The sequence below is a fragment of the Protopterus annectens genome, chromosome 3.part0 (genome assembly GCF_019279795.1).
Source record: "Protopterus annectens isolate FY-2018-M chromosome 3.part0, PAN1.0, whole genome shotgun sequence".
Classification (NCBI taxonomy): Eukaryota; Metazoa; Chordata; order Ceratodontiformes; family Protopteridae; genus Protopterus; species Protopterus annectens.
The window spans coordinates 1,271,228,325-1,271,245,108 of record NC_056731.1 but is presented as its reverse complement, the minus strand read 5'-3'; the positions used below and the strand labels follow the sequence as shown (position 1 = coordinate 1,271,245,108).

At 39.9% G+C, this 16,784-nt stretch overlaps 1 protein-coding gene across 1 annotated transcript in view; it reads right to left on the bottom strand.

Moving 5' to 3' along the window:
* Window positions 1–15,439, bottom strand: part of LOC122797057 (protein SSXT-like) — a 1,137,981-nt gene extending 1,122,542 nt beyond the window's left edge. Inside the window, exon 1 of the mRNA XM_044065833.1 lies at window positions 15,352–15,439. Within this exon, the coding sequence (XP_043921768.1) occupies window positions 15,352–15,439 (88 nt within the window). The remainder of the gene's footprint in view (window positions 1–15,351) is intronic.
* Between the last annotated feature and the right edge of the window lie 1,345 nt (window positions 15,440–16,784).

Genomic DNA, 16,784 nt, shown 5'->3' with positions numbered 1-16,784 from the left:
TCATACCAAGGAGTGAATTTATGAATACGCAAGTCAGCCTTTTTAAAAACACTGTCACACTGTTTAACTCGGACAGTTTGTTCCAGAGTAGTGGATAAGCAACGTATTATAAATCTATTTCTCTACCTTGTTTTATTTATTTTTGGCTGGAGTGAATTTAGAACGATGGCCCTAGTATTGGCTGGATTGTTTGATTTCTAGATGTAGAAGAGTTTTGTACTACTGGATCCAATATCTTCAGCAAAGCCTCCATGCTCCACTTATGTAATGTGCTAACCCTGCCTCTAACTCTAACCTGTATCTTAAATAAAAAAAAAAACTGTTCCCATAACATACCACTACAGAAGACAGTTGAAACACTCATCACACACATGTAGACACACCACACACGTGTGTGTGTGTGTGTGTGTGTGTGTATGTATATATATATATATATATATATATATATATATATATATATATATACACACACACATATATATATATATATATATATATATATATATATATATATATACACATACACACACACATCATTTTTTATATATATATATATATATATATATGATATATATATATAATATATATATATATATATATATATATATCTATATATATATATACATACATATATATATATATATATACATATATATATATACACACACACACATCATTTATATATATATATATATATATATATATATATATATAAATGATGTATACACAAATATATATATATATATATATATATATATATATATAGTTCCACTTTACAAGATCGAATGGATGAAAGCTCGAAATTCATAATCTCGAGAACACAATCTTGAACTTCCATTATTATGAATTTCGAGCTTTCATCCATTCGATCTTGTAAAGTGGAACTATATATATATATATATATATATATATATATATATATATATTTGTGTATATACATCATTTATATATATATATATATATATATATATATATATATATATATATATAAAAACACAATCTTGAACTTCCATTCACTCAAAATTGTGAATGGGAGCCTTAGGTTTAAAAAAATAAAAAGTTAACTTATCTTATTGCCAGGGGGCCAGGTCCCCCTGTACCCTAGCAGTTTAAATGTGAATGTTCCATGACCGCACTATAGTGGAGGAATGGAAAATCTTCTGTTTTGCACTTATGCGTATAGCGCAGAATGGGAGATTTCCCTTTCCTTCACTATAGTGCGATCTCTGTGTACGTATATTTAAGTAGGGGGGTGGCGAAAACATTTGAAAGGTGTTAATTTTTTTTTTTTTTTTTGTCCCTTTCATATGTTCAGGTTTCTCTAAATTCAAGATTCTGGTTTTGAGTTTATGACTTTCGAGTTTAGAGACATTCGATCATATGAAGGGGAACCATACATTTTATATATATATATATATATATATATATATATATATATATATATATATATATACATATACATATATACACACACACACATACATTGTGTGTGTGTGTGTATTTATATATACATATGTATATCTATACACATACAAATATACATATATAAAAAAACTGCCTTTTGGCTTTTCACAGTTAGGGATGGCCACAACAGAACTCTGGTCGGCTAATGGCAGTGAGTTTTTACGGTGACGAGTTGCCAGCTCGGCACCCAACCTTCGAGGAAGGCAAATCCACACACCTATATTCATGGATTCATAAATTTGTGTCTCATTAGGCTAAGGACGACCCAGGGGGGCCTTTCTAAGCTTAACCAAGTTATACTGAAAGACTAATGACGTCCTCTGTTCAAATAGGACAGAGGGCCAGTGATTTACAAGCTGCCTCTGTCCATATGAGGAATATGGGTGCCAGGCCCGGTATAAGTTTCTTATTGCCCATCCACTCGTGTAGGTTGCTCTTAAATTGGGAAATAGACAAACTCAGTTTTACATAGATGGGAAGCCTGTTCCATGGAAGGGCAGTCTCTGGACCCATACCTGTCTCTCCACCATGTTCTGTTTAAGTCGTAGACAAATTCAGGTCCCTATAACCTTGCATTTCTGGTACCATTTGACTTACCGATATACGGGACCATTCATAGGTGGAGTTTGTGGGTGCCTTGTAAGCCAGGCATAGATCATTCCTCAGCAATCTGGAGGAGACGGAGTAGAGTGAAGGGGCTATTAAGGTGCTCTATATATGGAAGGTTTGTTATGTCTTGCATTCTTTTTGTCATAAATGTGTGTGTGTGTGTGTGTGTGTGTGTGTGTGTGTGTGTGTGTGTGTGTGTGTGTGTGTGTGTGTGTGTGTGTGTGTGTGTGTGTGTGTGTATATATATATATATATATATATATATATATATATATATATATTCATATATATGTATATATATTCATATATATATATGTATATATATTCGATATATACTCACCTACATATTGATATATACATCTGCACACACACACAAATTTATATATATTTTACACATACACACTCACCCACCCACATATTGATAGATAGGTGCACACATGCGCGTGTGCATCAAGGGCTTCTGGCTGGACAAATTTGGAGATGATTACAAACTAGGTACAGTCACAGAATCCTCCAAAAACACAAATACTCTCAAAGGCTTGATACACACCAATTACTGATGCCAAAGCCATGGTCTAAAACCCAATGCTAAGAAATACATAACAGTATCCTTTTGGAAGAGGTCTACTCCTGCAGACTACCACATGGATAATACACCCCTAAGAGTAAACCCAATGGCGAGGAAGTTGAGGCTGCATGTAGACAGTAATCTGGCCTTTGGCCATGATGTGTCTACAGTAGTAAGGAAATCATTCTATATAGCACAACTTTTAAGCAAGTGTATGGCATCTGGGTCCAAGGATTTAATTGTTATGCGGTACTTAGATCTCATCATACCAGTCATTGAATTCAACATCTCCCATATCTGACCAGGCATATGCAACAACTGGAGCATGCACAGGGGCTCCTTACAGAACGAGAAAGAATAAAGGGCATAAACATGTCTTTTGTGCTCCACCTCAAAGTCCCATGCTTGTGCTCAATCTCCTACAGACTGCTGAGGAGCAATCTATTCCTGGCCTTAGGCTTTAAGCATCCTGTGGGAAGGGGAGTGGAGGGGGGGCTGGATGTAGGGGTGACAGTGGTCAGTAATTTCTTATGAGCTTCAGAGACTGTCAGTTACATCCATAGAGCGGTTCCTCAACAATATACTTTTCAAGAGCTTGTGGCAGCAAGTTAATCTGTACATAACAAAGGTTAAACAGATTTGATTGAATATGTAGATAAAAAAAGTGCATAACTTCTTTGCTCAAGAAAAAAGAACAAAGGCAGAAATAATTAGGTTCAAATATCATTTAAAGACTATTTTTAATCATTACCCTAATTCAGTTTAAAGATTAACAGAATAAGTGTTTTTCGTCAGCATGCATTTTCTAAACAAAAAAGTCTGAAAAATGTAATAGCAGCATTACTAAATATAGTACTCAGTAATTTATCATAAAAAATATTTTATGAGGGACAGAGAAAAATACAATGCAAAATAATGAATTTCCTGCAAATCAGGGACACTTGAGAGGTATGGAAATAACTTTTAACATATGTTCTTAGTTATGCATCTTTCTGACACCTCTACTTCTTTCAATCTACAGTGCCAGGGTATGGCTTAAAGGTAGGCATTGGCAAGGAATAAATGGTTAAGGGATTTAACATGAAATTCTTTAAGATTCCTATGAAAACAATGGCTATCAATTTGAGAATCAGAAATTAATTATGGGTGATCCATCCATTCTCAAACCGTTTTTCCATTTTTTGCACAGGGTGTCACTTCACTTGTGACAATCATCTAGAACCAAGGTTTACAGCTGTTAGTTTTGTCAACTCACAGCAAGAGATTCTCTGGATCGATTCTCGGATGGGATACCTTCTGTGAAAAGTCTGCACGTCCTCTCTGTGTTCGCATGAGTTTCCTCTGGGTGCTCCTGTTTCCTCCCACATTTCAAAGACATGCAGCAGGTGGACAGGACACTCTAAATTGGTCTTAGGTGTGACTGTGCATGTGTAGTACAGATGAACTACCTCAGCAGGGCTAGCCACTTGGTGGTGTAAACCTAATTATGGGTGATATCCAAAGAGAAATACTAAGTAAAGAAATACTTTTTACCTCGGAGTCCTTATTTGGACAGAGTAAGGCAAGCTGCAGCAGCAAAAAAAAAAAAAAAAAAGTTTTTCCATTTTATTTTATCTCATGGAGATATTCTCCCAGAGTTTCCATTGAATTTTTTTGTTTGATGTCACACAGACCTTCCCAGAAACAAACGCAAACAAATGATAAAAGAAAGTACAGTTGTGTACCTACCATAAATGTAGATGTTCCGAGTATATTCACTGTTGCAGTCATTACACTTGGGTTATCCTGTTGGCAAGCGACCCGCAGTCGGCCTGAATTCCAAACATTTGGTCTGGCATCGGTTGCTGTTGCCTCTTCCCTGATGTCAGTGCGCCAGGGGTATAAAAGATGCAGCCGACGCCATTTTCTTCAGTTTTTCTTGCCCCAGATGTCAGGTGCCCCCAAAAGGGTAGGCTAAAACAACATTGCTAATAAAAGCATGCACTAAAATAACAATACCTTCATCTACAAGCAAATAGACCACATAGGTTGTTATAGAATAGAGAAGTACAGGTAAGTCTCAGCAAAGAAAGGGGCATGGTGGGTGGGTGGGTAACCTGGACTGCAACAGCGAATACACTCAAACATCTACATTTATGGTAGGTACACAACTGTACTATGTTCGTGTTCCACTGTTGCAGTCATTACACTTGGGTTGAATCCCAAAGCTGAGGTTGGGCGGCTGGGTCTAAATAGAATTAGGAATAGCTATAAGGCCCTGCAAGACAGCAGTGGCAAAGCCTGCTCTGGATTTAGAGTAAAGAGGCAAGTGGTAGTGCTTAGTAAAAGTGTGCACTAAAGTCCAAGTTGCAGCCTCCAAAATATCCTTAGTTGGTATTCCTCTGAGGAAGGCTGCTGAGTTGGCTGCTGCCCTGGTAGAATGTGGTCTAATGCCCTTAGGCACTGATTTACCATGTTGTGAATAGCAGAAACAAATGCAGTGTCCTATCCATTTTGAAATAGTCTGCTTTGAGATAGCCTTTCCTTGTGATCCTGCAGCATATGCGACAAAGTTGCTCAGTCTTTCTGAAAGCTTTAGTTTTGTCCAAGTAGAAGCGTAGTAGTCTGTGTATGTCCAAAGAATGCAGAAGTCTCTCCCCTTTATTCTGCGGGTTTGGGTAAAAAGTAGGCAAATGAATGGTTTGGTTAAGAGCCACACTGGACACTACCTTAGGCATAAATGTTGGGTTTGTCCTTAGAGAAACCCTGTCCGGATGGAAGATAAAAGGTTCCACAGCCATTAATGCCTGTAACTCTGAGACTCTTCTTGCTGAAGTTATTGCTAGGAGCAGAGCTGTTTTCCATGATAAGAATTTTATGTCAGCTGTATTGGCTGGCTCAAAAGGAGGCATTGTGAGTTATTCCAAGACAAAATTGAGGTCCCATGCAGGTATCTGTGCTCTCCTTGGAGGTCTTATGTTTTTGGCCCCCCTGAGAAACTGCCTAAGCAATGGATGTGAAAAAATGGGTGGGTCCTGTATTGTAATGAGCTGAAATGGCAGAGGCATGGATCTTAATTGATGAGAAGGATAGGCCTTTGTCTAGCATCGCAGTTAGATATTGTAAAATCTGAGGAATATTTGGAAAAAGCGTGTCAATTCCTTGTGCCTGGTTCCAAGCACAGAATCTCTTGCATTTTTCTGCATAAGATTTTCTGGTGCTGGGCCTTCAAAATGACATCCATAACTGCTTTAGAGAGAGGTGTATTCTGAATGGTTACAGTATCCGCCATGCAGCTAGCTTTAGAGTTCCGAGTTGGCTGTGCAGGATCTGATTGTTTTGTGGTGTCAGTAAATGAGGAATTTGAGGCAATGTCCAGGCTGGGCCTTGGGACAAGCTCCTTAAGATTGCGTACCAGTGTTGGCGTGGCCAATCCAGAGCAATCAGTATCATTTGTGGCTTCTCTTGTCTGACCTTTAGGAGTACTTTGGGGAGGAGAAGCAGTGGAGGAAAGGCATATACTGTAAGGTTTTTCCAGCTGAATGACAGGTCATCCACTTTCCATGCTTGTTTGTGATAAGTCCTTGTGCAGAATCTCTGAAGTTGGCAGTTGTAAGGGGAGGCAAAAAGATCTATGTCTGGGCGTCCCCATATCCTTGTTATCATGCTGAAGATTTGTGGATCTATGTTTCCACTTGTGAGGGTCCATGAGGTTTCTACTTAGTCTGCCAGAGCATTTGTTTTTCCTGGCAGGAATTGTGCTTGCAGGTGTACTTGGTAAGTCAATGTTGTGTTCCACAAAATCATGGCTTGTCTGCAGAGGGGGTAGGAATGTGTGCCCCCCTGCTTGTTTATGTACCACATGACTGTGGTGTTGTCCGTCTTCATCAGCAGCTGTCCTGGATGAAGTAGGTCCTTGAAGGCTGTCAGGGCATTTTGTACAGCTAGCATCTCTTTTTGATTGATGTGTAGATGCCTTTGGCTTGGGGGCCATGTGCCCTGAATACATTTTCCTGCCATGTGGGCCCCCCCAGGCATAATCTGATGCTTCTGTTGTTGGTGCTTGCCTGGCTGTGGGTAAAGTGAATGGCTGTCCCTTGTTGTGGCGACAGGCCTGTGCCCACCATCGAAACTCCTGTTGCAGGCAAGGAATGAGGGAAATTAATGATTCCAGGCTGTGGCAATGTTGAGTCCAAACACTTTTTAGGTACCAATGTAGTTTCCTCATATGCAGTCTTGCATATGGAATTAGCAGAATGCAGGAGGCCATGTAGCCCAGAGCCTGCAGAATTTTTCTTGCAGATAACTGGGTCTTTGTTGACATGTTTTCGAAGTAAGAAGTCAGATGCCTTTGTTTGTCTGGCGTGAGATAAGCCATCTGGGCAGTTGTATTTAAGCTTGCACCCAGGAATATTATCTCTTGAGAGGGTACTAGTTTTGATTTCTTTTCGTTTACTGTGTACCCTAGGCAAATTAGTAATCTTTTTACAAATGCCAGATGCCTTAGTAGAATGTCTTTGGCCTCTGCTTGAATAAGGCAGTCGTCCAAGTAGGGATATATTTGAATTCCTCTTTGTCTGCAAAATGCAATTACTGGTGCCATGCATTTTGTGAAAACCCTGGGCGCAGTAGATAAGCCAAAGGGCAGTGCAGAGAATTGGTAGTGCTTTGAGCCAGCTATGAATCTGAGGTATCTTCTGCAAGACTGTCTGATTGGGACATGCAGGTATGCCTTTTTGAGGTCCAAAGTTACAAGCCAAGCCTTTTTGCCCAGCATGGGCAGAAGCTGCTGCAGAGTCAACATTTTGAATTTCGGAACGTCCAGAAAAGTATTTAGAATAGACAGGTCCAGAATCTGTCTCCATGCTTTGTCCTTTCTTGGTACTAAGAAAAGTCTTGAGTAAAATCCTTGTCCCTGCTTTTGTTGTGGCACTGGCTGAATAGCCCTCATGTCCATGAGGGATGAAACTTGGTTTTGTGCCTCTGCCCATTGTGTGGCAGGTCTGGCATACCTTTTGCCTTTGGAAGGGTGTGAAAGTGGAACCTGTAGCCCTGAGAAATAAGACCCATTTGTTCTGGGTAATCATGTGCCAATTTTGTGAAAAAAGTGCTAGCTTTCCCCCTAAGGGTGCTGCCAAAAGATAAATGCTTGGCACTGGCAGAGGGAAGTCATTGGGACTGTTTCCTATATGGCTGTGATTTGTCTTCTCTGCTTTTGGAGGTAGAATCACCCCACTGTTTGGGCCTGTATGAGCCCTGGGGCTGTTGTCTGCCTCTAGGGTGTCTGTATCTGCCTCTTTGTGGCCTGTCTGACACGGGAAAGGACCAATTCTTAGGCCAGTTCCTGCTAAATCTGGGTGGCTGCACCTGTAAGAAATCCTTCACTGTCTGCATAGATTTAGCTTTATCCTCCATTTTCTTCAACACCTCTTCTGCCTTAACACCAAAGTATCATGCTGTAATGGAGCATCCAATAAACTTTGCTTTAACATGATCAGGCAGAGTCTGTTCTTTTAACCAAGCATGCCTTCTAATGACCGAGCCTGTTACAGCGGCCCTGCAAGAGGCCTCCAGTGAATCATAACCACATTGCAAAGTATGTTTTCCCACTTGTTCAGTTGCATGCAATAAATCCTGCAATTCCTTGTTCTCAGCACATTCAGAATTTGTCAACATTCTCTGTTTTAACAGAGACATTAAATATTGCTGATATTTAAGCATATGAAACTGACAATTTAAAGCCCTTACAGCCAAGGTAGCAGAAGTGTAAACTTTTTTCCCCCATCTGTCCAGTGCCCTAGAATCTCTATCTGAGGGGACACTTTTTTTGCAGTAGCAGCTTTGACCCCTTTGGGACCCTGTGAAATAGTTTTTGGGTCAGCAGCAGGGTTTTTTATATAGAAATTTATGAGAATCTGGAACCCTGTAGTATCTGTCTGGCTTAAAAGGTGAAGGAGGTAAAGAGTAGGGAGACAGACCGGACTCTGAAAAATCATCTACAATGTCTAGAACAGGAGGAATAGCTAGAGGTCTGTGCTGAGGTAGTAAAAGAAAGTATCTGAGCCTTTTCTTAGAATCTGAATAATCTTGGCTCTCCCAGTGGAAATGCTCCCTCATGGTATGCAGGGTTTCCCCAAATGAATAATCCTCAGGAGGAGAAGCTGAAGGAATAGATTCTTCAGCATCAGAATCCTCATAGGGAGGAATAGAGTATCCCTGTTCTGAAGAGGAGTCAGAGGAAATGGAAACCTGATCAGAGGAATCATATTCAGTGTCTTGCCTAGGCCTCTTATCAGGAGGGGGATGGGAGCCCCTGATCATTAGGTCTTCGGCCATTTTGAGCATCTGTTTCTTAGACATGGAAGTCTGTCCTGGAGAATGCTGTACTTGTTTTCTTGTCTTTAAAACTGTTTTAGTCTTTGTCTTTGATGCTGAAGTTGGCTTGATATAAAGCTGTGTAGGTCTGAAAACACCCTCAGAAGCCGATGCCTGCTCAGCAGCTCCGGACCCATCTGAGGGATTAGTTTCCGAAGGCCCAATACCTTGAGTATCCAGAGGCCTAGCTGTCTCCACGAGGGAGTCGGAGGTGGCCTGTGGCTCGAGGTAGCGGGTGTTAGGGGCTGCGAAAACGCCTCACTGAGAACCGGCGACTGGCCTAGAAGAGGCTTCATCGTTAGTTTTGGACCTCGGATGCCTGTCCTTTTTCTTTTTCCTTGCGCTTTTTATGAAATCTGGTCATCGGCTGTTCCGAAGGCATTATGTAGTTAAACCTTCGGCCAAAGTAATGAAAAGGAAAATCGTACAGACGCTTAATAGTGCATTGGTTAAATCTAGCACAAAACCGACAACTAGCAACGTCGTAGTCAGGGCCTAGGCAAGGAATACAGTAAGAGTGAAAATCCTAACTTATGGGGTACTTGCTTCCCACAAGAAATACAATTGTTAACTTTTTCAGACATCGGTCTGGAGCAAGAAAAAAGTTTCCCCAATGGGGTACTTAGCTTTATAGAAGACTTCGGATCTGAAATTCAATTTTGAAAATCTCAGGAGTCGGCCGACTGGCACTTGCAAACTGCTTTTGCTTCGGGCACCGCGTGGCAAGAAAGACTGAAGAAAATGGCGTCTGCTGCATATTTTATACCCCTGGCGCACTGATGTCAGGGAAGAGGCGACAGCAACCGATGCCGCACCAAGACTTTGGAATTCAGGCCGACTGCGGGTAGCCTGCCAGCAGGATAACCCAAGTGTAATGACTGCAACAGTGAAACACGAACATCAGTGTGTGCCAGCAATGCAAAATAATCATCCCATAGCTATTTTTCTTGCCTGTTAGAAAGCAATGGTGAAATATTGTGAAATGCATTTTAAATGAATGTGTAACATGGCACCAACCGAACTTGCATCCAAACCAAACTAATAAATAATAAAGGGCAATGGCTGTAAAAAAAAAAAAAAAACTGTGCTTACAGGCAAACACTCGTGCAAAGACAACCATCAAAAATCAATGCACATGTTACTTACTATCCACAAAATCAAATATTCCCAGATCATATTCATGGTAAGACTAGCATACCCTTAAACAACACTAAGCAAATATTTAAAAAAAAATGCTTTACTACGCAAATACAAAAAAGCATATTATAATCCCAATTACATAAACATTTCACAAATAAGTGAGATCCAAAAAGCAATACCACTGTATTAAAGCTATTTCAACATTGATGTCATTACAATTAAATTAATGATACTTGGCAAGAAAAAAGAAGCAAGGTGCAATTTAAACATTGTTTCCAAAGTTAAGCATCAACTGTAAAACAGAAAAATAAATTTGTTCTCACCAGTAACTACCTTACAGGTAGTGCTCAATCCAGCTACATGCAATTCAGTAAAGTAGACTAACATTGGTAGGATAAAGTATGGCAATGCCTTTTAATTATTCCCAATTTTCTCTAACATTTTTGCCCCACCCCCTAGTAAAATTAGTGAACTGAAACGATTTTGAAAGACCATGCTACGGCACTGGGAATAAACATACCTCTCAATTCTGCCTAATTTTGCAAAAGGACCTTGATTTTACATCATATTTTGATTTACTGGTAAACTGCTAAGGATTATAATCAAGTGAATAGTGCCATACATTGAGTTTTTTTTACTTCTTGTTCAGAAAATGCACACTGACGGAAAGCCTGTTGCACTATTAACTTTTCAAAATAATTAGAGTAATATCGAACTGTTTCCGGTTTTAAGTCTTTTCACCATTACTTTCACACCCCCAATTCTTGGGCAAAAAAGTTGAGAGAGATGAAGGAAGTGATTGGTAAGAGAACATTACAATACCAATATAGCTGCTCTGATATTGCTCTATTGTTGTAATATCTGATCGGTAAAAGAACATTACAATAATAATATAACTGCTCTGATATTTCCTTATTGTTGCAATATCTGCAATTTTCTAGTTAATTAGGAGAAACTGCAGTTGGTCAACAGTGGCAGTTACTATCATTCAGAAAATGCATGCTAGTGCAAAACCTGCAGTTTCATTAATTTCTTAGAATTTTTGGGTCTAATCAAAAATGCCCCAAATTCATTCATAGGTGCCCTATAAAGTAAAAATCTGTTCTCCAGCTAGATAAACATAAAAAAAAGATATAATCTAAAATACTAGCAGTCTACTTGCAACTAATGTAAAAAGAACTCTGCTGCAATTAAATCTCTAGGTGCGTAGGCACTTCAGCCGTAACTGCAAATGCAGTATCGGCATTCATTTATGAACCATATTGCACTATCAGCCTCTATGGCAGTAAGCAATCCATCCAGGGGGAAATAATGTTGTTAATTTATATAACAAAAGGAGTTACATACTTGCTTTTCTTCAGAAAATGCATGTTTCTTCATTTTCTTATTCTGGCATCTGATGTTAATGGTTTCAACTATCCCCGATTTTGCAGAACATCACTGACTTTGCCTCATGGTCTCTCATACCCCTAGCAAATATTTTTGATTTCCTACTGAGGATTACGATCCGTCAATGTCACATGCTAGAGTTGGTACCTCTTGATCAGAAAATGCACAGCGATGCAAACCATTGTTCTTTTAACTTTTCAAGAGAATTTTAAACAGATATAAGGAGATTCTGGACCTAACCACCATCACTTTTCCCTGGTTCAAATTAACAGAGAAGTTGAACTACAAGAAAGACCGGTACAGAACAGTTCATACAATGCCGATATTTTTAAATTCTAGCTGCAGCGCTGTTTGAAGCAATGAAGAAAACAATCACTATAGAACATTACTACAGTCTTGCTGCAACAATATTACTGCATTCAAGTCTTTTTTTTTTTACATTAAAAAGTAAGACTTCAATACAGGCAGCACTTTTCATTATACATTGCAGCAAGACAAATTAAGTAATTTAATTCCACAAACATGCTTTAGAGGTCGACTAGATAAAAACCAAAACCGCATAGTATCCGTTTTCTCTTGGGAATGAAAACAATCCTGGGAAAGATAAAGCAGGGTCATTATTAATGAAATGATGGCTGTGAAGGGGTGTGTCTGATGATGTCACACGGTGGGTGGTCTTACCTGTCCAAAACCAGAGCAGGATGCTCCAGAAGCAAGAGCAGTGAATTTGTACAAAAAGGACGCAGAAAAGTGCAGATTCAATGACACGGGTTCCCTATTTTCTGTTTAAAGTATGCATTGGTGACAAAAAAATAAACAAGCGTTCTGAAAGCTGAATATTTGACACACTCCCTTTAACTTAGTGTTCCATTGCCAGAGATGCCTCTTATGGCCGAGACTGCAACACCACCACTGACGGAATATTCTTCCCTGCTGGTGCTTGCAAAACAAAACGTAATTTACTGGTGGGAGCTTCAGCTCCATTGCCTGTGCCACCTTCTGCGTTAACATTTTATTGTAATTCATGATTCCCATGAATTTATGCAAATCTGAAATTGTCAAAGGCTTTGGCAATTGCAGAATGCCCTTTACCCTTTCCAGATTATGAGTCCTCCCTGTAGGTCTGATAATGGTTCCAAGAAATTTTACGTCTTGTGACAAACTATTTTGTATTTGTTTACTTTGAACCCTGCCTTTTGCAACAGTCTCAGAACTTTTCTCAGCTGTGATACATGTGCTTCCACAGTCTCGGATTGTATGAGAACGTCACCAGTATAATGAATAACCTTGTCATCTTTACTCACGTCCTGTAAGAATGTCCCTAATCCCTTGCACCTCCCACTGTAATCGGAACTTTCAACTTCCCACAGTCTGTTTTTGTTTCTGTTCTTAAGGTCTGAAATTCTATCTCTATGGTATTAAATATATACCTTTGTTCAGCTGTCAGGGGCACTGCCCTGTTTCCCACTAGGTCACTTGTTCTGTCATGCACTTAACTTTGACCCTCTGTTATTATCCTGCAACTTTTGCTTCCTTTCTGACTTCTTTTTCTTCTGAGTCTCTTGCAAATACTCCTGAGTCCCTTGCAAATACTCCTTTATCGGCCTATTTTTCTATTTTCTGTAGTATATACAATTTGTCATCCCCCACCATTAGATTCATAGGTGTGTACTAGGCTAATGGCCCTGGAACCTTTACAAGCCTAGCCATATTATTACCCTGGCATCGTGCCACCTGACCTTAGTTCCCAGTGCCTCTGTCGAGTAGAGCCACTGGAGTTACCCTCAGGGTGAATTTTCTATTTCCCATCCACTCATCAAGATTTCTCTTGAGGGTCAGTGAGGAGCTCTGCTTGACATGTATGGGAAGTCTATTCCATAGCATGGGCAGACTCTAGGTTATGAACCTGTCCCTCCAGTACGTTCTGTTGATTGTGGTAATGAGGTTGAGGTCTCTGGAGCATGTGGTGCGGAGGGATTGGGCTTTCTTTAGATGTAGCATTTCTAACAGGGCTGTGTCAGACACAGCTTTGTAAGTCTAGCAGAGATCACCTCTAAGTAGGTGATATGAGACAGAGTAGTTGGAGTTTTTTGAGTCTGTCCATACAGGACAAGTGTTTAAGGGCTAGGATCCTCTTGGTGAGGTATTTTTGCGGCCTCTCTAGTTGTTGCAGGTTTCAGTACATGCCAAATGGGGCATTGTACTCGATGATTGGCCTAATGAGGGAAGAGTAGAGGGAGACAATGACCACTTTTCTTCCTGGATGCAAAACCCTTGGTAATGAGATGTGTCACATAGGACTTTCTGACCACAGTGGCAATGTGGTTAGCAAAAGAGAGGTTGCCGTCACAACCTGTGTTCCCAGATCTCTTATAATGCCTTCTGTGTTCAGTGGACTACCATCGATGTGGTTTTTCATGGGAACCGGGTTTTTCCCCAAAGGGGATGACTACACATTTTTTGGCTTTAATGTGTAAGGCCATGGTTTTGACACCAGTTGTTGGTCTCAGTAAGGCCATTCTGTAGGATGCCAACAACACTTGGGGAGTTAATAATAGCTCCCAACTTGCAATCGTCTGCGAACTTTGCCAGCCAGAGTCCCTTCCTGTTTGCCTGAATTTCAGAGAAGTAAATACCAAACAAGAGAGGACCCAGGACCAAACCTTGTGGGACTCCACCCATGACTAGTTGGTAGTCTGACTTGGAGTCAGCTACTTTCACACTGTGGGTTCTGTGAGTCAGTTTGCAACCCACCTAGTGATATAGGGGTTGATGCCTAGCTTATAGTGAGTTTTTCTATGATTCCTGAGTGGGGAATGGTAACTACTACTCAACTGACTGCAAGCTGCTTTTGTACCTTTCATCTCAACTAGACAACCAATAATAATAATATAGGAGAACTGTTTAATACAAGTCTTCTCTCTTGCAAACGCTGTATTCTCAACTACCAGTAACTGTTTGTTGTAATTTCTATTACTTCTCCCAAGCCAGATGCTGTCAGTCTGTCAACTAAATTCGTGTACTTTGAAAGTATAAATATGAACTTTACCATACTGTAATGTACCTGTAATACTAACTTTTTAGCTATGCCTGCATCACCTGTAATAATATGCATTGTACTCAACTTCTTAATTGTTTCATTGTGTTATCTATTGGAGCTTTTCTCCCCGGATCTCTGCTGAAAACTGTCTCCTGGCCCAGGTGGACACCACTCGGTTAACAAATGAAATAAATAAAAGCCTTGGCCAGGTCAAGGTAGGCTATATGAACCACCTTGCCTTCATCCAAGCTCTGGTGACTGACTCAAAGAAGTCGACCAAGTTGAGCAAGCATGATCTACACTTCACAATACCAAACTGTGTGGGATCCAAACTTTGGAGATTCCCTATACCCTTGTTTATTAGGTCCATGATGATGCGTTTTATAGCTTTGCATATCAGACTCTTCGGGCTAATGGGCGACAGCTCCCAGGGTCTGTTGTCACTCCTTCTTTGTGGAGAAGAACGACTGTAGCAGTGAGCCATTCAGAAGGGACAAAGCCTGAGGTGAGGCTGTGATTGAACAGGGCACACGGGTGAGGTGCCAGTTCACTCTCTAGTTCATGTAGAATACAGCCAGGGATATTGTCAGTCCCATTGAAGCTGTATTTTTGGCCTTTGACCGTGCTGTTTTAACCTGTGCAGCAGTAACACTGGGTGCCTGGCAATCTACTGGTATTGTGACTGATCCTTTGGGGGGGGGGGGGGGGGGGTAAAGTTGACACTGAATCTGTCGGCCAGTATATTGGCAGTATTTGTTGACTCAGTATAGGAGGTACTATTCTCTACCTTTCCCACGTCCTACTGCAACTACTGTTTCAAACCCATTTTCATCAGCACCAAGAGAAAAACTGTTATGCTTAAAAATGACCTCCATTGTCACTCATTACTCTCCCTCCAATTAGTTTATGAACACACATTGCTCTAATTTAATCAGCAGTTCCTCATAAATACACTTATTACCTGGTACTCCTTTCATTTGTTCCAAAAACGCATGTTTAACAGCATAACATATTACTAAGAACACAGTCTTTAATTCATCTTGCTGAGCTGGCCTACAATCGGATCTGGTGTCCTTGGTAAAGTATGAACTGATCCAATTCTGAAACTTTTCCTGTCTGCCCTTTATACAAACATAACCTAGAAGGAGAACCTGTGGCTTAATATTTATGATGTACTCTTCATTCATGGGATCTGAACTTTTGACTGTACTGTCACTTTTAAAATGTAGCACTGACTTTAAAAAATTAACAGTGTGTAAACTAGCAAAAAAATATCATTTGCCAAATATGTAACTGTAAACCTTTCATTCTGCAAATTAACTTGACTGTCCTTTCTGGTATACCTTACACAACATAAATGCTTACAGTTGCTCTCTTTCTGACCACACCCAATATGTCTTTTTGAGCACTTGAGCTGCGTCAGCTGAACTGGAATTTATTTTATGATTAACCCATAAACCTGCATGTTTCCGTTGCAACCAATTTTTTGAATTCTGTATATTTGCACACAATACTGCATGCAAATCTTTGTGTGTCATCTATGTGCACTACTGTACATTTTGTAGCATTTTTATATTTCCATAATTCCCCTATTTTGATGTGTAATTCTGCGTCCTTTGCCATGGCATTTAAAAGTCTGCTATGCATCCCGTAACTTGCAATAGCTTCAGTGTCAGTGTCCCCACCCATATCCATAGCAGCATGTATAGCAACATCAGCCCGAGTCAAAATATGTAAAACATTTTGAAAATACTTCTTAACCTGTACATTTTTTTTTTTTTTTTTTTTTTTTTTAACACTGGCATGTGCTTTTCGTTAAGCTCTGTGAACTTATAATCCAGCTGTTTGTCTGATAATTACTTATCTTTGTTAAAAGCATGCCACTGTGAGCAGTAGGTCTGAAATATTTCAGCTGTCTTTACAACCTGCAAGCTTTTAGCATGAGCTAAAAATGACTGGCATTCTCTATAAAAGATAGAAACTGGCATTACAAAATGACTTCTGACTGACAATTTTGACTCGTCCTGCATAGTCTTTACTGACTACTGCTGTAACACAGTTTTATAACATTAAACAAAAAACAAGGGTATCGGTCTCCACAGCTGAGACATTTAACTTGAGTTTTAGACTGCTGTACGCACTGATTAAAACAATGAATGCATTTACACACATCAACTTACTCACTTTTATTTATACCAAACAATGCTGTACTACATTTAT